Here is a 24,669-nt window from a genome sequence, read left to right as displayed (position 1 = left end):
AAACTAGGGAATAAGAAGACAGGTCAACAGATCCCATCAAGATTTTCCCACTAGTAGCATCCTAAATCTGCACCAATATTTTCTTAGTCTCTCAAACATGAAAAAGGTCAAAAAAGCAATCCATTAATCTCTCTCAGAAAGCAACAGTGCTGTAAGAACCAGCCTTCTATAAGTCCCTTTCACCTCTGATCCCTTCTGGATGAGAGGAAACTCAGTATTTTAATAAGCTCTGGCCAGAAACTTTTAAACTTTGGAAGAAGTTTGTGTTCTGTCCAATCTAAATATCTGAGCAAGACTTACAAATAGCTGAACTAGTCCCACCATCTCCAGGGATAAGTGTAGTGCATTGCTATGTAATTTCATTGATTGTGTGCACACTAGCTGCTCACAGTGCCTGCCATTAGAAGTACAAAGAAATTTTAACTGGAAAAAAATATTGAGTGACTCCAGGGTTATGTGGCACTTAGAAGCTCAAGCTTCCACCCCCAGAAGAAGGAATTAATTTCTCCATGGTCTCTTAGATGTTCAGAAACTGTATTTTATTTTAGTGGCTGATTACACAGGCTTAATAGCCTAAATATTTTAATTTTGACTGAAACCAGCAATTTTTTGCTTTCTGCAGGGAGTCTGCATGGCTTGAATGGATAATGGCTCTTCTGTCCAATTGATCCTCTCAAGGCATTCAGAAGTCAGAACGGCTGAAACCACAGCTCAGATTAAGACTGTAAGGAAGGAGTCACAGTCCTGGAAAGAAGCATGCTTGTCTGCTGGAAGCTCAGTGTCTTCAGTAAAATGTCACTGCTGGGTCGCTTGTGAGGCCCAATGACAACTGCATTTGTCAGAAGTCTGTACAAAATGTGAATTTTAAAATGCTTTTGTGGTATATCTCTTTGTGTCAGAGTAACAGCATGGGACCTAGCAGAAACACATGTTCTTAATCAGCTAAACCTGCCCAGAGAAGCTATGTGGTAGAGGAAACAGCAGGACTTTCTAATATGCATCTAATATGCATCATGGGCCAGCTTCTCCCATCACCCCTGGTGCTCCCTGCAGCCATCTGCACAACACAGGCAAGGAGACCAAACCCAGCTCTGACATAAACCCTGCTGATTTCTGGTATTACCTCAGAAACAAGCGTGGGCCAAGCTGAACACTTATAAAACTGGGCTGTTAGAAGAGAATTTAGGATGGGGAGGAAATACGGATGGGAATCTGAGTTCTGTGGGTTTCCTTTACATTGTTAGCTGTTCCGCAACAGCCTTCTGCACAATTTCAAAATAAAGAGCGCTAGTCAAAGGCATGTTCCTTACACTTCGGAGCGTATTTCTTTACTCCCTTATGCTGGTTCGATTAATCAGATGGTTTCACAAGGGCTGGAGCAAAAACAATTTTGAGTGTTTCCATGACAAAAAACAATAAAATGTTACTTTTGGCTACAAAGAGGAAAACCAACAGTTACCACATGACAAAAAAAAGGAAAAAAAAAAAAAAAAAAAAAGAGGGAAAAGAGGATTGATGGAAAGAATGAATTCCAGGGTGTGGTTCACAAAGAGTCACAGGATATCTGAGCTGCAAACAGATAAAAATGAAAATATAAATAAAAACATTTAGTTTGATCACAGCAACTGATCCAGAGATAAAATAAAGTTGGATGGCATAGCAGGAATGCAGGACATTGTCATAAAGCCCATGGTTTTAATCTGTTCTTATCATTTGCTTCTGCCCCGTTAGCTCCATTTACTGTTAACAGTCAGCATTCCAGTGTTATGAGCAACAGAAGGCTGTTTTTATGTGGTTGGTCACCCTCATGACACAGATTTTCTGGGAGTAAAACTGATCCTTGTTCAGATATAACTGCCAGCAAAGAGAAAGCCCAGCTTTGACAGAAAATCAACTTATGTTAATACTTGGTTCTTTATGAGGAGAAATGAGAAGACCAAAGCATCTGGTAAAGATCTGGAAGGTTCTTAGGTTTACAGGGTTCATAGAATCAGAGAATGGCTTGGGTTGGACAGGACCTAAAGGATCATCTAACTCCAACCCCCTGCCATGGGCAGGGATGCCACCCACTAGACCAGGTTGCCCAAAGCCCCATCCAGCCTGGCCTTGAACACATCCAGGGATGGGGCATCCAAAACCTCTCTGGGCAACCTGTTCCAGTGCCTCGCTACCGTTACAGTGAAGAATTTCTTCCTAATGTCTAGTCTAAATCTATCCTCTTTTAGTTTGAGACCATCCTCCCTGGTCCTAGTGGGTTCTTTCTTTTTCAGCTCACTGCTACATCTTGGTGTGTCAGCATATATTTATAGTTTACAAAAACCTGGTAAATATTAAGAAAAAGATATCATAATTTAACAACATGGTCATATGTGGTAATTTAACAACATATGGTCATTTTTCTCTGTATGTGTTTTCAATAGAAGCTCTTAAAAATATTTTTAACTCTTTCATTGCATCCAAAATGATGGCTTCTATTTCTATAAAACATTTCTAGAAAACAGTTAAAAACAACTTTAAAATTGCTTCTAAATGTTTGTGAAAGGAGTGGAATCTGGCAGGGAAGACAGAAAGACAGACTGTTACTGTTTCATGAAAGAGGCAAGAAGGACGCTTAGGGGAATCTTTCAAGCTCTTGAGTATGCAGAATTGAGGATTTCCTACACTTTTTTTTTTTTTTAGTAACTTGTCTTAGTGAAACATATAGTAGGAAAGGGATAGTGACATGAAAGGGACAGCTCGTTTAGGAAGCAATGTCAAAGGGAAGGAAAGGGAGACTGGCTACGTTTTACAAGAATTAATATACATCAGAAAAATGTGCAAGAGAGAAATAGTCACAAAACTATGGTATAAGAATAAAGCCAGCAGGAAAGGTACTGCGATGGGAAAGATCTCTTGGAATTTTCCTACAATTCTCTGCCAGGTGGAAGGGAAGAGGGTGTTTCTAAGCAAAAGCTAAGAGCGTCTAGGTCACCAAACCTTGCAATTACTGGAACATTTTTTATTGCAAGATAATGTTTTGGAAGAACAACAGAAAAGAATACAATCTTTTGCAATGTTCTAAAAGCAGTTTTCTTCTTTCAGAGAGTAGAGAGTATTAACTGGACAGGGAGGGACAGGAGGGTGCAGTGCTACTTTAGCTCTGATTTTGACTTCCTATTAAAACTGGAAAGTTATTTGGCTTGAAAGAAAACAGGAAGCAGTAGAACTCACTATTCAGAGATAAGGAAGAAGTGAAATCAGGATACTAACTATGAAAAATGTAGACTTTAAAACCCAAAGAACTGATAGACAGGATACTCTTGGGAAGATAGTGTGAGGGTGAAAAAATATGGAACCCTAGTGGTCGTTGAAACATGGTGTGTGTCAAAGGCATACCAGGAACCTTGTTCTTCCTAGCACTCTCCAAACTGTCATGTGTGTGCCTTTCAGACTGGATGTATGTAGACAACTACAGAAAAGAAGACTACGTGATAGAACAGCTTTTGAAAACACATTGTTAATCACATTCTTTTTTTTTTTTTTTTCCACTAAAATGAGTCATCGTTTGTTCTGTGAAAACTATATCAATCATGCTGCGAATGTGCAATTTTATAACAAAAGCAAGAAAATATATATGTGGCAAGTTACATAAACCTCTACCAAATGCCTGCAGTTTGGAAGAATAAACTATTCACTGCCAGACAGAACCTTTGATCTTGCACTAAAACATGAACCAATCTTCCTCAGTAATTTGATTTATGTTAGTTTATCAGTCAGCAGAACTGAGACAGGTGTTGGGAACTGGATGAGCCAAGGCTAGGAGACAAATAACCCAGAGGCATGCCAGTTCCGAGTGCAGAAGTGCAGGAAAATTCAACCAGCAAGGTGGGCATCTGTGCTGATGAATGAGGGGGCTGGAAAAAAGTAATGCATAGCAACTAAATCTGAAAGAAAACCCCAAACCTAAGGTCAGAGACATGAAGCAGAAAGCTGTAGGATGCTCTTAAACACCTTGTTTGAGCAATTGTGTCAGGTGACCCATTTGTTAGACTTTAGGCCAGCACCTCTCCCAGTCAAAAAGTTAAGCATATGGTTGCCAGCCATCTGTAATCTCAACAGATTCTGACTGTTCCTGGGTGACCACCTGTAGGAGTAGACATTGTCTTTGTACTATTCAAGAAATGGTCAAACATAGTAGCCTCAGATTTTCTGACTATTTAATGGATTTCTCTGGGCAAGAGAGCAATGCAACAGACTTCATCAATACAAAAAACAGCCAAAACAGGACATCTACCTGTAGGGATTGGTGTCAACAATGGGGCACACAGTTATACTTGACAGTGCTACTGAAGAAAAATTCATGGGACAACTTCCTTACACCCAGATCCCACAGAAGCCCCAAAGTTACTAGGATAGTCAAAATACAGTGTCCATTTGATCAAGACTTCAACTTCATTGCTAAGCTGGGGAAGCCCATTTTAGGGCCAGAAAGGTGGTGTTACAATTCTTCTACTCATTACAAATGTTTGTAATCATCAATCTGGCCATCGGGTACTTAAGACCTGCTCTGGGATGTGGGTTAAGTCTTCCAGGAATGCTGCTGATGAGTGTGCACTAAGGACCATAGGCTGAAGAAATCTGTGTTACAAAGGTAAGAATAGGCAGCAGTGAGTACAGACAGGTGCTGTCTAGCTGTATGCCAGTTTCACATCACATTACCAGAAGAGTTGAAGAGGCAAAGTAATACAAGATCTCTTGATCAATCTTGTGGGCCCATTAGAAAGATTCAAACTTCACCCAGGTATTAACAGCAAAAGACCCAACAGTTCCATAAGTGATATCCAATGTCTCTAGTGAGAGCCATCTGGAAAATCCATCATCTAAACAATTTTTTCCTGAAAATAATTTCCCTTCTTTCTACAATGGAAGTCTATTCAAGTCTATCAGCTAGGAATTGGTCACCTAGTTGCTTCCCAACAGAAACACAAAGATGTCACATATAAAAAGACCATCCAGTTGTCTGGGTCTCTTAAAGATCAGTAAGCCCTTAGAAAGGGAGGTCTCTTTTCCCCTTGTACTACCATCCTAAGATGACTAGAACACTGTCTATTCTTTAATTATTTTATTTAATTATTTATTTTTACCCAGTTCTTTTTAAAAGGTGGACATTTTAAGAGTGAGTTTTTCAAAATAGTTTTGTCTCATGTTATGAAATATATAGAGGCTACCATCATTATTAAGGTATACCAACACCAAAGGCATAAAAGTAAAAAGAAGTAAGAGCACTGTGGCTTTTGTGACATTTGTGAAACATAGCCCTAACCACAGCAGAAATGAGCAATTGCAGTAGACTATTTCTTCTGCTCCTGCAGAAGACAGAAAAGCATATAATTTGTGTATTTTTGGAGACTAAATCTAATTCTCTTACCTCCAAAACATCATAGTCGCAGTTTGGGTGATATTCAATGTCAAATTCCTGAATGGTCAGTTGAATGCTGCTACCAGGCGTTGTGTGAATGTACCAGATGCATTCCCTATTGCTTGGATATGTGTTGGGGTAGCCAGGGCTGTGAAATGATCCGGAAGTGCCAGAGAGTTCTCCTCCACAACCTGATAACAGAGCAAAGCAGCTTGTCAGTGAGGGGCTCTGGAAACCCTCACTGACAACTCTGTAATGAGGATAGGCATAAGCATTAATTTCATGCACAAGTGTGTATACTGGGCTTGACGGTCTTCTCTGTCAGAGGAACTGAGGTCCAGCAGGGAGGAGAAATTCAGGAGCCTGCTGGCCCTGCCTGTGCAGTAAGCACTTCACCCTCTGTTTTGCCATGCTTCTTGCTTCTCGACTAAGCATCTGCTTCTACAGCTGAAGAAACTGAGGCACAAAGCAAAAAAATATTTGACACTTTTTGTTTTGGCCTCTAACTTTGTTTCGTTGGCTCTAAAAAGCTGAATCAGATCCATCCCTAGCTGTTACTGACCTCAATGAATACACAGACTAAGTTATCATGGGAAGGGCTTGCTATTGTTGTAAAAATGCCATTTCCCACTGATTTAGAAATCATAAAATTAAAGACAATGTAATTTCCCTCAGCCCACTGAACATGATTACCAGCTGCCAAGTCACAGTGGATGAACTGCCTTTCTGACATTTGGTGGGTTTAACATTCTTTTTCATTGAATTGTAACTGTGCAATTGTCAGACATGCCATTCTTGAAAAGTTATGTATTTTCAGATAAGAAATTATTGCCCCAACCCCACTCACCAGACCCTTAGGTGATAAAATTCTTGCATATTATAAACTAGATCATATGGACCAAACAATGGACCAAATGCAGGCCCCAATTTGACAGCACAAAGTAGATGGAACACGTGAAGCTGCAGTTTTATACAGCATTTATGCGTATATAAATGCTGTACTTGCCTCCTTTGATTTGGTTTCCTGGGAAGATGTTATCACTGACCCAGTCCCTCGGTGCAGGTGTCAGCAGGGTGAGAAGACACAAGAGTCCTTTCCAGTGTCAGGACAAACTAAGGTCAGCTACATTCACCACGAAACACCACCTTTGCGGAAGCCAGTGGAGTGGCTGTGTATTCATCACATGCAGAAAGCAAAGTAGCTTTGCATTTGTTCTGACTTGATGTGTGTGTTGCTCTGTCTTGCAGCAGCATTTTGTTTCTCTCCACATCATAGGGCCTCAAGGGCTTCATTTAGGCACTAGCTAATCTTTTGCTAACACAGCTTTTATGGGGTCACTCGAGCTTTGTAAGTAAAGCCCACACTCCATCAATCTCTCTTGCTTCATCTCCAGAGGGAAGGTTCTGTCACACAGCAAAAAAGCCCCAAAATACTTAATAGAACCAGCTAACAAACCATGAGCTGTATATTCCCTGAGGCAAAAATTGTGGTATGCCAGCAGTGATGGATAGTATCAGAGCTCTTATTTAGAAGAAACATTTTATAACATAAACCCAATAAACTACCCCCCGATCTGCTCACTAATCCACACAGAAATGCAAGACTCCCTTAATCTCTATTAAATCTATGAATAATTTATTACTTGAACAAGGTATCTCGACTCTCCTAGTTGCTCTCCTTAACACCCTTTTTTCTTCAGGAAGCTATAAATCAAGATCTTCAATTAAACACAAATACTTTTCTTAGCACCTTCTGTGGTAAAATTACAGCTGTGAAAGAGTGGCTGCTAATCCCTGGCAGCATTTGCCATAATCTCCACCATGCTCCTCACTAAAAACTTGAGTTTGACTCTGCCACAGTTGGCTCTGATGCCTTATAGGACTTCAGAATGCAAATCTCTGAGAGGAAAGAGCAGTGTTTCTAAAAAGGAAGAAAGCAATATGAGGCTGGTTTAATCTAGACCATCTAACTGCAAACACAAGGAATATGTCTCCAGGCATGCCAGCTGTGTGACACAGATCTCCGTCACACTGTGTTATCCAGTGCTCACAGGAAAACTGCCTTTTAAACCCAAGAATACCCACAATTGAACAACAGTTGTCTATAGCCCAGAAAGGCCTTTTCATGGCTTAGGGTGACCCTACAGGTGAACTGACACAAGCTTAGCTCTTTTCTGTCTTCTTCCCCACCTTGCTGCATGTGATGCTCTGCCACGCTGCAGCCTGCCCTGCAGCCATGAGGCTGTTGTCAAGCTACAGAAGTCTCAGTCAAGGAGTAAAAGAATCCTCTAAATGTAGTTGAAACCAATCTCTATCCCTCTGGAGAGACAAAAACAATAGAAAAAGGTAGTACGATTGCTTCCCTGAAGCCTGCTGGCACCATCAAGTACCTGCTATGCCCCTGGGAGTTTGCTATCCAGGAACCTTCAGCAGAGAGAAAGAGAGGAAAGCAGCTTCAGTGTAAATCACAATCCCTTTTTTTTCACCCAGTGCCTTCAGAAAACGGCTTAATATTCCTCAAGGGAAACTAGGTTGTTGTTTTTTTTAAAAAAATAGGGAGAAAAAAAAATGTGTGTGGGGAGAGTCCTACAAGTGAGTTTGCAGGGTGAGTTACTCTCTTTCCCTCGGCAGCAGGAATGACACAGCTGCTGAGGACAGAGCAGAAGGGAAGGCCGCCTTGCCAGCCTGGGAAACAGAAAGATTTCCCAACAAGCAGACTTGCACGGCTGGGCTCCTGAGGGGGTGCGGATGGGGAGGCAGGGAAGTTTCAGCAGGCGAGAACAAAGCCAGTTGCTATTTATCTCAGCCTGAAGAAAGCTGGGAACATTTTAAAACCAAACAAGCAGCTATGAGTCAGCTTCTCCTACTAAGAGTTTCCTGATAGCCACAAAAGCTTTTTTTTTTTTTTTTGCTTTTTTTTTAAATTTCAACTCAAAATGGCTCAGAGAGCTTGTGTGCTGCAGTTTATGGCCCAGAGCTTTCCGTAGCCCCTGCAGGTAGCGTTCAGATTAGTCATGCTCTCTCCACGAGTGGTTTATATTTTCTCTGAGCCCAATCAATATTCTCTGGATGAGGCATGTGAAGCCCATGAATAAGAACATCAAACTGTTGTTAATGTGCCGTTTCTTTTCTTCCAACTACAAATGTTCCCAGGAAAGGTTTTCTTTAAAGAAAAGGAAAAGCAGAGGTAAAGCTCAGATCTCTGTGATTCGTTTCTTACAATGAATGTGCAGAACTTATCTTGACAATCTCTTATTGGTTGTTTGCAAACTGAAATTGCTTGAGTTTATGCCCAGGTATTCACTGAATAACACCTGAAAAAAAGGACCCACTGTTCTTTGCAAATATGTGAACTATTTTGACTGACCTGCACATGAGAGCAGAAACCTCTGTATCAGAGCAGAAATGTAATACCTGAACTCTCTGGCCAGCTGGAAGAAAGCCTCTATATTATGTTTCTGCTCTTGTATGGATGAGATAAGAATCATTTCTGTTATGCCATATTTTTTTTTTAAATATAGATGACACGTGATTTTAACACGATACTTACAAAAATAGTTCAGAGATTTAATTTTTTAGAAGTGAATTTAGAATTCGATCCCTAATTTATTCAATATCTTCCCTGTTTTGGTTAGCCACAAAGTTCTCATAGCATTATCCCTTTCTTTGACTTCACCATAGATGCAAGCAATGAAGGAAAACTCATCTATAAGTATTTTTCATATTGTTTGTACATTACCGATGAAGACAAATTTTCTCCATAGAGATGCTTGTCTTAAGCTTTGAAATCTGCCTTGGCTGATAGCTCAAATTATCAGAAAAGATATCAAAGAAATTACATTCATTTAAATGGTGTTCAGGCTGAATATATACACATATATGTATATGCATATATTTTTACACACATAAATATAAGTGTTTATATGCATAGACTTTGCATTTAAGAGGAAAAAGCAGGAGAAATGTTGGTCCAGTGTTTTGCAGCACACAGTTTTATGTACCCTATCCTTTTCCTATTTTTTGAACAAGCAATGAAATAAGTTTTTATTTGACCTAGAATGTAACTCATAGACAAACAGCCTGCCTATTTACTCAGATGCTGAAATAGGAAAAGTTTAAATTATAATGTAATCATCTCAGCTAATCACCATTAAATGAACACAAACCTTCTCCCAGTGTTTACATTGTCTGTAAACATCACATTATATTTTGCTTCTATTCACATAAATGGAGTTTTTGCTGTATATGACAACAAAGGAAAAAAAATATTGGTGTTTAGGGATAAACAGAAACGAGGAGGCAGAACTTCTAAATTGCTGCATAATTTCAGGTCTCAGTGAAACAACAGTGAATTTGAAACTATTCTGATCCAAGTGGAATATCTTGAAAAAAAATTTCACAGCACAGAAATGCGTGGTCTTGCTGTATATGGACAGCTATATGGACAGCTGCACTGTGCAAAAGTGCAGCTGAACTGCATTATGGCATATGCTTAGTTTCTGCAGACATTTTTGCAGTCATTTTTGGAAGCTTCTGCCTTGCAGTTAAACTGAGGGAAAAAAAAAAAAGAAAAAAAAAAGAAAAAAAAAAAGAAAAAAAGGAGGGAAAATATTGTTTTAGAAGTGTAAAGGTCTTGGAATTCCCTTGAAAAATGTTTAAAACAACTACCTAACCTGGTGTTAGTTGCTAGGACATCAGTCAACAAATAGAAAGCTCAGGAAACATGTATTTGGTGTTTTTGCTTTTCTCTGGCTAAAGTATTAGTAGTCACTGAAGATTGTGCAAGGGATGATTTATAGATGTCTGACCATATTAGTGCCTGTCTGCTTAGCAGATGGTGTTCATTAACCAAAGAAGAATCCCTATTCTCATAAATAATTATAGATGAATACAGAAGTAGTAATCTGTGGAAACCTCTATTATTTGCAAGGTTTTCAGATTTATTCATGGCTGTGTTTTAGCCACACATTAGAAAAGTCCCTTCCATAAAGCTTAAAGTGAGTTGACACTGTTCCTGTAAAGTCAGAGTTAGGGAAATGAAAGGTTTTGGGGTTGTTCCATTTGTTGTGCTCATACTGAAATATTTCAGTAAACATTAACTGATTGTAGCTTCATTAACTGATTGAGCACTTAGAATGAGCCTGCACAGAGTGAGTCTCTGTACAGAGAATGGAGTACAGAATGAGTCTGCACTATACTAACAGTTGCAAGCATGACTTGGATTTGATTCTGAAATCAATCTACTCTTTGGAGTAGATTTATTTCATAGAATATTATCCATAGGAGCAAGTGCAAATTTTTATTATGAAGGTTTATGCAAGAGATTAAAAATTCAACTGAGAAAACGTGTGTTTTTGTTGTTGTTGTTGTTTGTTTTGTTTTCTCCTTTCTGATTTGTTAATTACTTCTGTAGCTTTCATTATTATTGTATTTTCTTCTATATGTTCTATTCTGATATCAGTGAGATGGATATTAGATAAAGGTAGACTACAGGGACCCAGGGACTTAAAGGTGCTTTTAGGCATGTAAACAGGAGCTGAATCCTCCAAGATACTGAATGTCCACAATTCCTGTAACAGCTGCCAGTGTTCATAAAGGCCATTTTCTAGCTCTCAGGCATTGATAGCATCTCAGGCAGTTTAACAACAAGCATTGTACTAAAAATTTGGTCTTTATTCTTATACATGTATATTAGTCAGGAACTTATATATTAGTTGAAGGAACAAAATTTAATTCACCATCGTGTCTCACAGAGAACATGTTTTTTAATAGCCAGACTGGTTATTTTGTCTGGCTATTTTAATATTTTAATAGCCAGACAAAAAGCCGACTCAACCCGGCACACCCCCAATTCAAAGCAACCGCTCAGGACTTGAAAAGATCAGACCCTGTGCATCTCAGACTTAACGTGACAAAAAGACACTGAAAAGGAATAGTCATTTTTGAAAACTGAACTAATGGTGATTTGACCAAGGCTACACAAGAAATCAGCCACAGAGTTAGGATACAGGCTTAGGAAATCTGGGCCTTAGCTCGCTGATTGACCTGCAGTGCAATATTCTCTCCAGCAATCCTAATGGATGTCTGGCAAATATCTGCAGTGAATAGCGTCTGCATCTTAATCTAGCATGTTTTTGCTATGCTTCCCTGAAGAACTAACAAACTATTTCACATTCTACCTGCAAATATACTGAAAAACAGTCTTTAGTTATTGTATGTGTTCTAACAGCTTTCATCTTCTGAAAATATGGACTTGGTATAATGAAAACTGCTCTTCTCATGCACTAAGTGGGATTTCTCCACTCCCTGTCCATCAGCTATGGTTCCCTAGGGAAATCTAACAGAAAGAAGATGATGGCAAAGGAAAAAAGCAATACTTTAGGGCTACATTATTCATGTCTCACCAGTGTGCTCTGCTTCTTTTTTTTAAAGGGGGAGTTAATGTGCCACGGAAAATAGAACAGCAGACACAAATTTTGACTATGCTGAGAAGAGCCAATTAAATTTATAAGCTCTACTAACAATGAAGCAGCCTGATGAGCAAGCTTCCAATGAAACACTGATCTATATATATATAAAGCAGCCACTGCCTACACACACATTGCTTAATAAGGTAAGTGACAGGTCTAGGAAATATGTCTTCTCAGATAGTGACAGTTGTCACTGGTGTAATTTTGCACTGAGAGACCTTTGACCTTTTGGCCTCCTGATTTTTTTTTTATTTTTTTTAGGACAGCATTCAACTAGCAAGCCATCTTTGCAACATCCAGCCTGTTAGCAAGAGTTTGTTCATTCTCAAAGGGCTAATATGTGTCCCCAAATATATTTGCCTGTATTAAGCTTCCTAATAAACAACAGGACTGGAATGAGCACCTTGCAGATCCAAGCTTTCCTCTGGTGAATCAGATTCCTGAGGCCCTGCCTGAAGAAGAAAACACTATCGATTCTGGCTAAATCAATTCTATATCCTGCTTAATCAGTGGAAACCCTTTATATGAACAGTGTTATTTCAGAATCAAAGCTACTTTTAAAATTAATTGTTTGCACTTAAGCTTTCTTTACAAGTTAAAATTATGTAAGACACTTCTAAATATAAATAGCAGCATTTCCACAAGATCAGTTACTCATTATGCCTTTGGGAAAGCCTAAAGACTGGGTTTCCATCAGCAACTGAAAAGCAGCGGCTTAGTAAGTGGGAAGAACAGATGCAAATGTTTCAATTCTAAACACTTCATATTCATGTCGTGTCTGTCTGCAGGGGCTCCTCATGTCAGTTATCAATGAGGTAAACTTTTGTCTTGTTGTGATCATCTCATAACTGCTAGCAAAGCTACCAGAAAGAGTGTCTGAAGTGAACTGTATCAGGCACATGGTAGCAAACAGAAGTGCTGCTCTCTTTGATTACCAAAGCATGTGAATGTTGTTGATATACATTTCATAGAGGCTTCGCAACTGCCAGATGAGGAGCACATGAACAGCCTGAGAAATAGTTCACAGGAGCTTGAACTCCAGAGCACACATTTGTCACTTGAGCAGAAGCAAAATCTCTTTCTGAAAATATATATAGCCCTGTTATTTTCTTGTCAGGTGAGATGTTATTAGACCCAGGTTCAGTTTCTCATAGGGATTTGCCCTCAGGGAAGAGGGGAGCTGAATACTTCAGTCTGAAACTCCCAATTCAAAGGCAGTATCTGCTGCATTCCCCAATAGTAGGGGACTTTCTTCACCAAGATTTTTGTTTGTTTGTTTGTTTGTTTTTCTTGTGCATTAAAAGATTTTCAGAAGTTAGAAGTGATCACAGCACTTGGACCACAGAAATATATCTAATTTTATCCAGTCTAGGGCAGCAGTATACACTCAGACAATGTAGCCACGAAGGGCAAGAGGGCTACCCATATCTGTGTGTCACCAATCCAGAAAAAAAGGAAATGCCTGCAACATACAGAAAGAAGACGACTGCAGTCAGCTCTGGAGGAACTTGCACTCATATTACAGGCTGTCAGGAGTCACAGCTGTGATGTGCAGAGCCTGCAATGACTTCCCTAGAAGCCAGCCCTATCTGAACCCACACATCCTGCTCTGCTGCTCGGACATGGTCCCACATTAGCAGTCTGGGCTTTGTTTCATGCCCAGAAACAAACAGAGGGGCAGTGCTGGCTGACAGAGAAGTGAATGTGTCAGTGCAGAAAAGGAGTGCAGGGGGGGTAGGAGAGGGCTGGAGAGTCCGGGAAATGATTGCGGTGGGGGGAGCTGGAGGGAAAGCACAGAGTGCTCACCATGCAGGCAGATCTTGGAAAGTTTTGAGAGCTTTAGAAAAGCAAGTTCACCCAGAACCATGGCTACTGTATGGAGCTGATGTCATCTGGCTCTGTGCATAAAAGCCTCCACTTTTTCTTCTTTTGTGTGGTCCCAGAATGACATCACCTCGGAGCACAAGAACATACCTTTGTGCTGCGGCACTTCCCCTGCTGGCTCTGCCACACATCTCACTCCTCCCGCTTACGTCCCTCCTTTGCCCAGAAATGCTCCTTGACCTCCACTGAATGCAAAACAGCACTGTCTAGTCGGAGAGAGCCTTTTGGGAGCCCGTGAACGCCAGCAGTCCATGGTAGCACAGAGGAGCTCCTATTCACACAATGTATAGCATGCCATACACCTCAGCAACCCGCAGTAGGGCCTCTGCAGCCGATTTCAGCTGCTTTACAATGCTGTCAAAGCTGAATGGTGTGAACTGATTAGACAGACAGGGCAACTGTGGCTATTTAATTATTTTCAAGGTTGAATCCTCTTTGATGGGATGTACAATAGCATATGATTTAATCTTGTTGCAGTCCAATATTGCTGTTAAATAAGTAGAGTGAAGAAGTTGCGTTTGTAGCCTGTCTTAAGCAGTGTACAATCATTGTACAATCACTAACAGATTGGTTTATAATTGGCATGCATGCTTGCCTATTTAACGAGGCCTGTGACGCTCTTTGTGACAAGCAACACAAGAGAAAAAAAAACACCCAAAGCACATCCTGGCCAATGTTATTTCATGCAGAGAAAGGAGGGGGGCAGAGGCTGGAAGGTTGGAAGTGAACGCACTGCCCAAGAAAACAATCCACTAAAGAAAACTAGAGAGAAGCCTGTAGAGAAGGGGAAAAAAATAAATAAATAAATAAAAGAGCCTATAGGAATCAGACAAACTGAGAGCTTAGAAAGACCTAGAAACTTAGAGCTTTTCCTATTAGAAAGTCCAAGTCCCCCTTGAATGGTGTATATCTCCTTTTCAGCACATAAATTCTGAAGGTGCACCTCATCCTGTGCCTACTCCTGTAGATGAAAGGGTATTTTGCTTACAGGCTGTGATCAGATAATCTTCAAAGGTGTGTGTGTGCAGAAACATTCACTGAGACAGTATTGGAGCAATTATGAGTAAATGCAATATTTTCAGTGCTCTAACAGGTTATTTCTACTTAGCTGACATGTTGACGACCTAAGCTGGGACTCTACTATGTATACAGAAAAGAAGAAAACATACTTTCCCTGAAAAACCTGGTCAACTTACCATTGACATGCCACAGCATCTGGAACCCACTTCTAGCGTTCAGTCCATCAGAATAAAATGCCACATGGAGGCTGGTCCCTGTGGTGCTCCCTGCCAGCGGAAGAGACTGTCCACAGAAAGTACCTATCAGGTTGGATCGTTCATCAGGTCCATCATAGAGCTGAAATGAAACAAAGAATATCCCAGTAGGTAAAAAGCAGCTCCCCAGTTCTTAGTGTTTTGCATAGGATGTTGAAGAAAGCACTGAAGCTCCAACACACAGCCACCCTGATGCAGCAATATCAGCCGTGGGGAATGTGGGAAGATTTGGATGAAACAATGACCATATGCAACAGCAATATGTCTTAAAACCTGGCTACACATCATGTGGAGCAGGAATGTCTTGCTGTTTCTGTTTTGGTGTGTATTGGGGGTTGCTGGGGAAGAATATAAGGGGCAAACACAACAATGAACTGAAATAGAAAGAAAAAGGGGATGTCATAGGTCCGATTTTACTATGCATCTAACATACTCAGTGCCTCCAAACCCTTTGGTGGTAACCCAGATTATTTGCTTATTTCTGTAAGACTGCACTCAGGTGATTTCAGGACAGACTGAACTTATGATGGACTAAACTAAGGAGTTAGCATCACCAGAGCCTCACGGTGTAGTGACGGCAAACTGAAAACAAAAAGCAAAACAAATCCTCAAAAACCACAAGGCAAAATTCACGTTTGTTTATTTTGTCGTGTTCTTATGCTAGTGTCCTACTTTGGAGGAGAAGTGGAGTCATGATTTCTGAACTTTTGCACCTAGAAATACTTTACATTTTATCTCCAAGTCATATTCTACGTGATGGTATTTTGACAGTCAGAGTGTTGGCAGATATAGCCAGCCTGAAAATCTTTCTGTTCCCCAAACACAAAAGAGAATTCTTCCATCCTACTCTTGTAACACTAATGCTCTAAAAAAATGGAACAAACAACATGATAAGGAAATATTCCTGCATTTAAATCTTAAAATCTGAAGCTAGTCAGATGCTCACATTTAAATAAAAACACTTAAGACATGTTTTCATGGAGTCATAGTGGGTGCCCTGAGCTTTTGCACCTCTTTACATCAGTTGTCTCCAAACAGGTTTAAAGACTTCTTCTCATCCTAGCCAGTGGATATGGCACTTTTTTCACATCCAGTAAATCACACTGAATATGCATCTATGTTCTTCACCAAGTATTGCAGTGCTCACTGTCATTATTCAGGGAGAAAGGTGTATAATCTTTGTAAACCTGGTAAAAATAAACATAAATAAATTGCATTTGAATATGATACCAGACTGCCAGTTGTTGTCAAATGATGAGTTGCTTTACTATTTCTTCTTTAGTTACTGTGATTCTGAACATTCAGAATAACAGGAACTCTCATGCTTTTTTACCACTTTGCTGCAGTTTGTCCAACCTTCTGTCTCACAGAATAGCACATCTTCCTAACACAACCCAGCAAACTACTGGCACAGAAACCATGTCTGAGCATTCTCATTGTGAGTTTTTGGCATGTTTCCTTTCAGAATTTCAACAAAAACTTTTCTCTGTTCCGAAGCCATCACCATAAAATTCTCCCCGTGCAAAGAATCAAATCTACGACCTCTAGATAGACAGCCAAGGTTTATTTATCTTTGCTCTCCACTCAAATCTCTTTTCTAAATACCTCTGATTCCACTAACAATTCGCCTACATTGAATGCCGATAGTATGGAAGTGTGATATTACAGTAAATATTGACTAACCGTGCTAGCTACTTCTTTTTCACATTTTCCAGCACTCATGTATGATAATCAATAATTAAGCCCTCAGCTTTTCTGTTCAAGATGCTGGTCTTGCAAAACTTTCAGAAACCGTGTTGTTGATTTAAGACATAGTTGGGGGCCAGAAATCTATTCAAGTGGTTTCAAATCCTCAAGCTGACAGTCAGGTTTGAATGTGTTTTTTCAACAAAAAAATAAATTGAATGTAGTTCAGCCAGAAGTTAGGGGCAAATTGCAGGAATAATTCTATGGTAATATTCCATGGCCTGTTTTATGGCTTGTGACCTTGAATCTTTCTGTTTTTCAATCCTCTAATGCCATGAAATGCCCAGAGCATGAGGAATGTATTGGAACTTGAGAACTATCACGCCATGGTGAAATCAGAAAAGCCTGAAAGTTTCTATTTGCCGGCTGATTACTGTTAGTTCTTGCAAAACCTCGACCAGATGTGTTTGGTAACAGATATAAAATTATCATAAAGATTAGATGTTAACAAGTTGCATTCATCTGCATTCTTTCCAAATATAAAGCTTGAAGCACCCCCTGACATACAGATGAGCTGTCCCATGCCCAGCATTACAGTTAGGACCTTCTCTCAAGCCAGGCTGAGACCTTTACGCATTCTTCTGTGGCTTAAGCTCAGCAAAGTGAAATAAGTCAGATCCAATTAGATTTTTAGAAGTGCTACTTCCTTCGATGGCTTTGTGGTATATACGACTCATTTGTGTGGCTTCAAGCCATGGAAATCTTACACCAGAAAAATGTGAATGGGGAAGAATGAATCAATGTGGGGACCACAAATCTGAGCTCTGAATGAGAGGCAAAGAGACACATATTCAACGATCAGCCGTTAGCTTTGGTGATTACAAATTAAAAACTTTCTAAAAAGCTATGGACTAAATCATCCACAGAAACTTTCAAATCAAAACAAAAAAAACAAGCTTCATGAGTCTTCCGTAACTTTGAATCATCAGGGAGTGTTATTTTTATCTAAGACGGCGAGCGTCACATTTCTGTGTAATTTGCCCTGAAAACAGCCAGTGGGTTTTTCACGACACAAATAATGGTCACCATGGTAATCTCTTCATGCAGCGCTGCCCCGTGGTGCTTGGTTCAGGCTGGAGTTTCACAGGAAATTCGAGTGCCTGGCCAGCTGTAACTCATTGAGAGAGGCAGAGCCACCGCTGCTAGAATTACAGAGGGTTTTTTTTCAAGCTGTCTTTCACTTATAAATGAAGGGAACAGCTGTGTGTTCTCACAAAGCATTCTGAACGTCGAAAACCACATCTTGCCCTCACACAAATACGGGCAAGTGAAACTGAAGCTGAGCACCCATCTCATGGGCCACAATTTCTCTTCTGATCTCCGAGGCAGTGTTTCTCATTTAAGGGCCTGCTTTGTCAGCTGTGCCATCCGAAACTGCTGCAAATCGAGGGAAAGCCCTTCCCCAGGCAACACGAGGTATGGCACTGCCTTGGTCTGTGCAAGGTTAGCCACTCCAGCAGCATACTGACTGTAGGAACTGGGCACGGGGCTCCCTCCCAGCTAACCACTGGGAAGAGTGCATTTACTCCCTTTCCATGCAGGGAACCCTTCTGTTATTTATTTATTTCTTCAGACCTTTTAGCCTCCATTAGAAAATCCAAGGGCTTTGTAATGATGTTGACAGATACTGCAGCACAGTTTAAGATCCTTAGCATGGCAAAAAAAGAAAAGCCTCCCTTCTCCGTTAATGAAACCATCTGCCCAGCAGCACTCAGAGTGCTCCATTTCATTAACCCACACCCAGGCACCAGGTCCAGGCCATGATGCAGTACCTTCAGATGAATTATTAGGCTTAGGTTCAATAACTGCTATGGGAAACCCCTTATCAGGTTGCCCAGGAGCAGGCGCGTAGGCTGACGCAGCAGTGCGAAGGGGAGGTACTAGCTCTCTAGGGGATGAATTGGGCTGAGGGACTGCCCTGCAGCAAGGTGGCAGCTGAAAACCATCTGCTGAAGGTTGGAGCAGGGCAGTGACAGCAGGCTAGCTGAGGCTGCAGGAAGGGCTCGGCTCAGATGGCTCTCCCAGAGGAGATACAGTGGTCACCAGTGGCCAGTGGATGTTGGCTTTCTGGACTCGTCAGCCTGGAAGTGTGTCACTAACACCAGTAATGATGATCTGCAGGCCACAGCTGTTCACCGCTCTTCGGAGGAGCAAAGCAAAACGCATGACCTGTGGCAGAGGAGCCCATTGCCAGAAGTGGAGTAAAGGCTCGGTGACTAAGCTTACTGGAAAACAGAGTTTCTGCTATGTGGAAAGAAGTGAAATGGAGGAAAGAAACATTGAATGTGCTCCATTTGTGCATACTTGCAGCGGGGACATTTTGCTAGCCGAACGCCTTGTCAAGCCTATTTCTTCTTGCAAAGTGAGCCTGGCAGGAGCCTTCCAGACAGGTAGCGCGGCTCCATCTGTTCTGTTCTCCTAGCAGGAAGCTGATTTTTCTTAGTGCAAAATTTTAAATTTCTCTTGGATAGTTTTATTTCTGTGAAAAGGGATATTTTTTTCATCAGAAAAATTATGATAAAGGAAAACTTCTAGCCTAATCTGCTCTGGAAAAAAAAAAAAAAAAACAAAAAACAAAAAACAAAACTGCTTACAAACATTTGTTAGGCAGAAGCCGTAGTTTTGATTCAGAGATGAAGGACTCATCAAAGGCAAGCTTTCAGTTTCCTATGAGGGGATAAGCCATCCTATGAATACTGATCCCCCTCATTTTTAGAAGGGATCATTCAAAGTTCTCATTTTCATTGCCAATAATTCTATTATGGGCAGATAATTCTATTATCTGTCATCAATAATTCTATTATCAGATGGCATTCATTCATTGTATAATAATGAATAATTACATCAATTATTCTCTCAATTTGAGTCATTGTAGTCTGAAGACAACACCACAACAGGTGTGGGCTGTCTGCAGAATTTAGGAAAGGAGATTGCACCTTGGATCAGATCACCATGACAAGTGTCCCACCCACCAGTGGAGCCTCTAGAGACATCCTTGAGGAGCTATTCTGACACAGACAAGCATCTCCTTCCCTTTAAGTGTGAAACCTAATATGGCATTTTTTTGACTGATCTAAATACTAGAGGCAGTGATTACAGGTAGCAGCTCTTCCTGAAGGGGTAAGTTTTTGAGAAGGAAGTTGTGATGACATCACAACAAATCTGTTACCAGAAAATGAAATGATGCAAAAAACAGGTAATATAATCATCATCCAACTACCAGAATGCACTACAAAAAAGAGATCACCACTAATTGTTAAAGCAAGAATTAAAACAGGTGAAAATAATCCATTTCATAGCAGTACATTTCCTTTGAGAAGAAATAGAGTGCAAGCTTAAGAACCTGCAGGTCTGTCAGCCAGAGAAAAGAAATAAAGTGAAGCTGCAGAATGTGGTACATTGCTCTAGCTTAACACCACAGCAACATAGCTTTCACAGAAACAAAGGCAGCTTAAGATTTCCAGTGATTTACTGTGAAGCCTTGTTATTTTTTTATCTCTGCATGAACAGGAGAATGACATAAGGTTATGTTTGTGTTTGCAAGATGAAAAGTGTTTGAAGGTACCAGCTGATAAAGGCCCTCCTTCTATAAACTCTCTATAAATAATGTTTTATAAGTAATAAGTAATGTTTTAGCATCATAGAATGGCTTGTTTTGGAACGGACCTTAAAGATCATCTAACTCCAGCCCCATTAATATTTGCATAAGTTTATGCCCTAGATGACCCTTGATAAAACTCCTTGCTCTGACCACTGTAGGCAATTTCCTTCACTAATTACCCATTTTCTTCCATAGTGCAATAGAGTTTACCATGGGTCACTGGACATATAGATACACCAGTTAATCTCTTTGTGATATATCTAACATATGGAAATGTATAAATGTTTTATAATAGCAAGAGTCGTATCAGAATCTGTGTTTTGTCCTATAACCCAAGCCTGAAATATTCATAGAATATCCTGAGTTAGAAGGGACACACAAAGATCAAGTCCAACTTTGGTCCCCAAAGGACCACCCAAAAATCAGACCATGTGTCTGAGAGCATCGTCCAAATGCAGGCTCAGAGCTGTGACCACTTCCCTGTGAAAACCCTTTGAAAATTTCAAGCAAAGTTAAATTCCACATTGAACTGCAGTGACATTTTTTAAAGAAGTTTTCATCTCTTACAATCCTGTTTACTACCTCCTCAAAGAAAACAACCAGAACTTCTGACTGCAGACAAATCTGCTTATTCCAAACTTTCTAAGAAAGCGTTATTTCTGCAAATGATATAAGAATAACAGCAGAAAGCTGCTACAGTGGGAGAAGCACCTTACAAAGAGACAGGGCTGTGCCTGGGAACACAGCAACTGGGGGAAATGGAGAAGGAGAGCCCACACTGAGAAGCCCAGGCGGTTGTGAGCACTTTGCAGGGCTGCTGACTTCTGTGTATGGCTCTGTGCTGCTCCTCAAGTGCTTCGCCAGTCTGGGTGAATCAAACTGCCAGCACAAGCAACATCATCATGTTGACATTGTCAGAGGCCGACGGGTACAGGATCCTCTCTGGGAATCTCCCCATTTGAGAAAATTTGCATCACGTGTAACTGCAGCAATGGAGGAGAGATGCAGCTTGGTCTTGGCAAAATACAGAAAAAAAAAGGAAAAAAAAGGACGGGGGGCGGGGATTGGGAATGTTCCTGTCCATTATGCTTTCAGGAAAACAAAACTGCCAGCTCACAGAAACAGCAGGAAGAGGAGGGACAAGCCCTTCCTCAAAGTTTGGTATGGTTTTCTCTGGCTCTTCTGTGGGCTTCCCTCTGATGAGGGGAAGCTTTGACTAGGTCAGGAGGGCTTTCTCCTGATGCTGTATAGCTTCATATTGTGATGCCTGCACTGACTGGGATGAGCTACTTCATTGCACAGATGGTCCTACACACTGGCCAAGCTTTCCAGAAAAATTTGGAGAATGGAATGAACAAAGGAGAGAAGAATCCAGCACTATTAAATGAGTTACAAATGCTATTTCTCCAGCAAGGGGCATGCACACTGCTATCAGCTACATGTGCTAGTATTTCACAGTCACTTCATTGTACAGTGTTTTTTTTCTGAAGGTACAGGCAAAGTCACATTGCTCTGAGCTGGCAGGGCGTAGACAAAAAAATATCCATGAAGCTCTGACTCATTTTGTAAGTCCAAGAGCAGAGTTTCTGCTGCCTTCCTGCACCACTCGTGCTTCTTGTCATCTGAGGTTTCTGCAAGCATCATGCAACCATTTCACCACTGACAAATTTAGCAGTTGTGATGTGTGTTTTTTTTTTTCTTTTTTTTTTTTTTTTTGCATTTCTAAAGCCTGCTTCTAAGTAACCTTTTGAAAAGTAAAGCCAAAGTGTACTTCAATTGTGGCAATGTAGGCAAATGGGAAAACAGAAAAATCTTTCTGAGTCCTGAGCCAGTCTTGTATAGGGTGAACAGAGTTTGGGCCTGACATGCTCCTTTTCCTGATTACCCAGATCTCTCACTGAAAATCAGTGCAAGAGCTGAGATCTTCCTGTATACAAATGGTGAGGTCTGCAACAGAGACCTGAGGACAGTTGTCACTTTTCATCCTTTCAGTCTTACACCAAAGAACTTCTCGTGAAGGCCCATAAATCCCTGAAGGAATTCAGGGATGGGCTGGCGTGCTGCCAGCTTGCATTAACGGATACCACTGCTGCCTGGCCAGCAGGCTGTAATTTGATGTCTGTGTGCAGAACCTGGACGGGTATATTTAATATATCGTCTGGTTCCCCGAGGTGATGTACTACCAGTGACATTTTGTAAATCAATGCATGGCCATAAGCAAAGCCATTCTCTGTGCGTGGAGAATTCCTGCAGCACTTTAAAAAGGCACAGTAATAAATAAAATGTCATAATGTTAATCTCCTAATACAGTTTAAGTATATTTACTAATTACAAGTACAGAGGAGAGCAAAACTAGAAACGGAGTAAGCTTCCTTTCCCCTATGAGAAGCTAACAAAAAAAGAGAGGATGACCAGCTGAGTGCAAGAAACAATTATCTAATGCATTATTCACTGATGGAGAAAAAGGATGTTATGGCACATCTCTGGAATGCTGCTGTGGTTTTTTTTTAAAAAAAAAAAAAAAAAAAGGACATATCCTGTTACTACCAGAAGGAAATGAAACAGTTCTCGGGAGCAGATGTCATATTAATTACTGTACTCATTTGATAACATCTATATATAAAGGACGCAGTGGTATTTTAACCACCTAAGTCTAATCATTGAAAGACGAAAGACACTGGCAGTAAGCAAGGAAGGAAGTGCTTTATTCCAAAGAGGAATAAAGTCCTGCCTTGCAGCCACTGCGGTGAAAGGCCACTGTGGTTATCAGCCAGACAGCTGTCCAAATAAGGTGTGCTTTTACATTAACCCAGTGGTAATACCATTGGTGATACCTTTGGGTTAATGGTAATTCCATCCTTGCCACTAGACTAACATGCTGCACAGGTCAAAGGGCATGAGGTTTAGAGAGCTCCGAATCTTGTCCTGCCACATGACATTTTACTATCTGCTTATCAGGCTGGTGGCATCTTGCAAAAGGCTGGGCAAGGTCTTCCCTGTGTTTATAAAAGCAAATGCTAAACAGACTGGACTTCCATGGAAGGTTATACTTTGTGAACAGAAGAATATAGAGGAAGTTTTTAACTTCAGGACAGGAAGATTAGTGGTTTTCAAATAATATTTTTCTTAGATAAGAGAGGAGTAAACTTCAATCTTACTGCAGGACTCTGATCTTCAGGCAGTAACATTACATTCTCCATACTTATAAAATAGCTTTGCTTCTGTGGAGATTATGTTCTGTCATACTAAATAAGAAGGTAATTCATCACTGTAGATGGGGGTTAAATATATGCTTGTTCAGCTAATAACCTGGTGAGTGTAGAGGAAGGAATGACATTTCCATGTCATTGTCTGCAATACCTCACTGTCTTCAGGCTGATGACTCCTCTAGAAATACTAATGTTAGGTTATTAGGCCAAGCCACAGCATGCAATATAATTTAAAGAGCTTCCAATCTAATTACGGTTAGTCCAGCATCACAAAGAACCAGTCTGCTCTTTGGGTATGCCTTGTATCTTATCATTGCCACTTCTGTAAAAGTATTTATCACAAGCAATTCATCTTTTATTCTTGAAATATCACTGTAAAACTCCCTGCGAAATGCCAGGCATCCTGTGAGCATTACCAGCAATGAGCCAACATTGTCTGACAGGCCGATATGCAGCACACTGAGCATTTGCTGAAGTGCTCACATCAGATTCATGCTGGAGGCTGCCACTAGAAAAATCTGCAGGTTTGCCTCACTCCAACACTGTCCCTTCTTGATTTCTGGCACCTAAGCACAAGGGCAGAAAATCACCACCAAATCAGAAGAGCAAAGCTTCTTCCCTCCTGCCTGGCACAGGTATAAATCCTTTTAATCTCCCGCAGCAGTGGAGATGCAGGCCCTGGCCAGGCCAGGCCGAGTCAGAGTCACTCAAGGCTCCCTGCCGAGAGTAACTGCTGCTCACCATGAGTAATGCCAGCCAGCAGCTGTTCTGGCTCACGACAAGCATCCCATGATCAAAGGAGAAAAGGAAATAGGTAATGCAACACATGGCTGATTTCTCATTGCACAGCTGTGACTACATTTCAGTCTGAGATAGCTGTGCACTGCACTTGCACTTGCCTGTACCCTTTGGACATCTGACTATCTCGTTCCTCAACTTTGATTTGAAACCGTTATTTGCCCTAAGTGATGATAACATCTTTTGTAACCGCCAGCCACTAGGAATACCTGTGTGAGGGACCTTTTGGTTTTGTCATTATTCATATTTAATTTCTGACTCATATGGGGATTAAGCCAGGGAGCAAACA

General features: G+C 40.7%; 1 protein-coding gene across 1 annotated transcript in view; it reads right to left on the bottom strand.

Moving 5' to 3' along the window:
- The window catches only part of CUBN (cubilin), a gene marked incomplete at both ends in the record, with an annotated part of 140,600 nt that overhangs the window by 73,147 nt on the left and 42,784 nt on the right, over window positions 1-24,669 (bottom strand). The window contains 2 exons of the mRNA XM_084282794.1: window positions 5,408-5,589; window positions 14,949-15,108. Of these exons, the coding sequence (XP_084138920.1) occupies window positions 5,408-5,589; window positions 14,949-15,108 (342 nt within the window). The remainder of the gene's footprint in view (window positions 1-5,407; window positions 5,590-14,948; window positions 15,109-24,669) is intronic.

Source organism: Netta rufina, assembly GCF_964035555.1.
Source record: "Netta rufina genome assembly, chromosome: 2".
NCBI classification, from domain to species: domain Eukaryota; kingdom Metazoa; phylum Chordata; class Aves; order Anseriformes; family Anatidae; genus Netta; species Netta rufina.
Note: the sequence above shows the minus strand (reverse complement) of the source record. Positions and strands in the feature narration are given on the sequence as shown.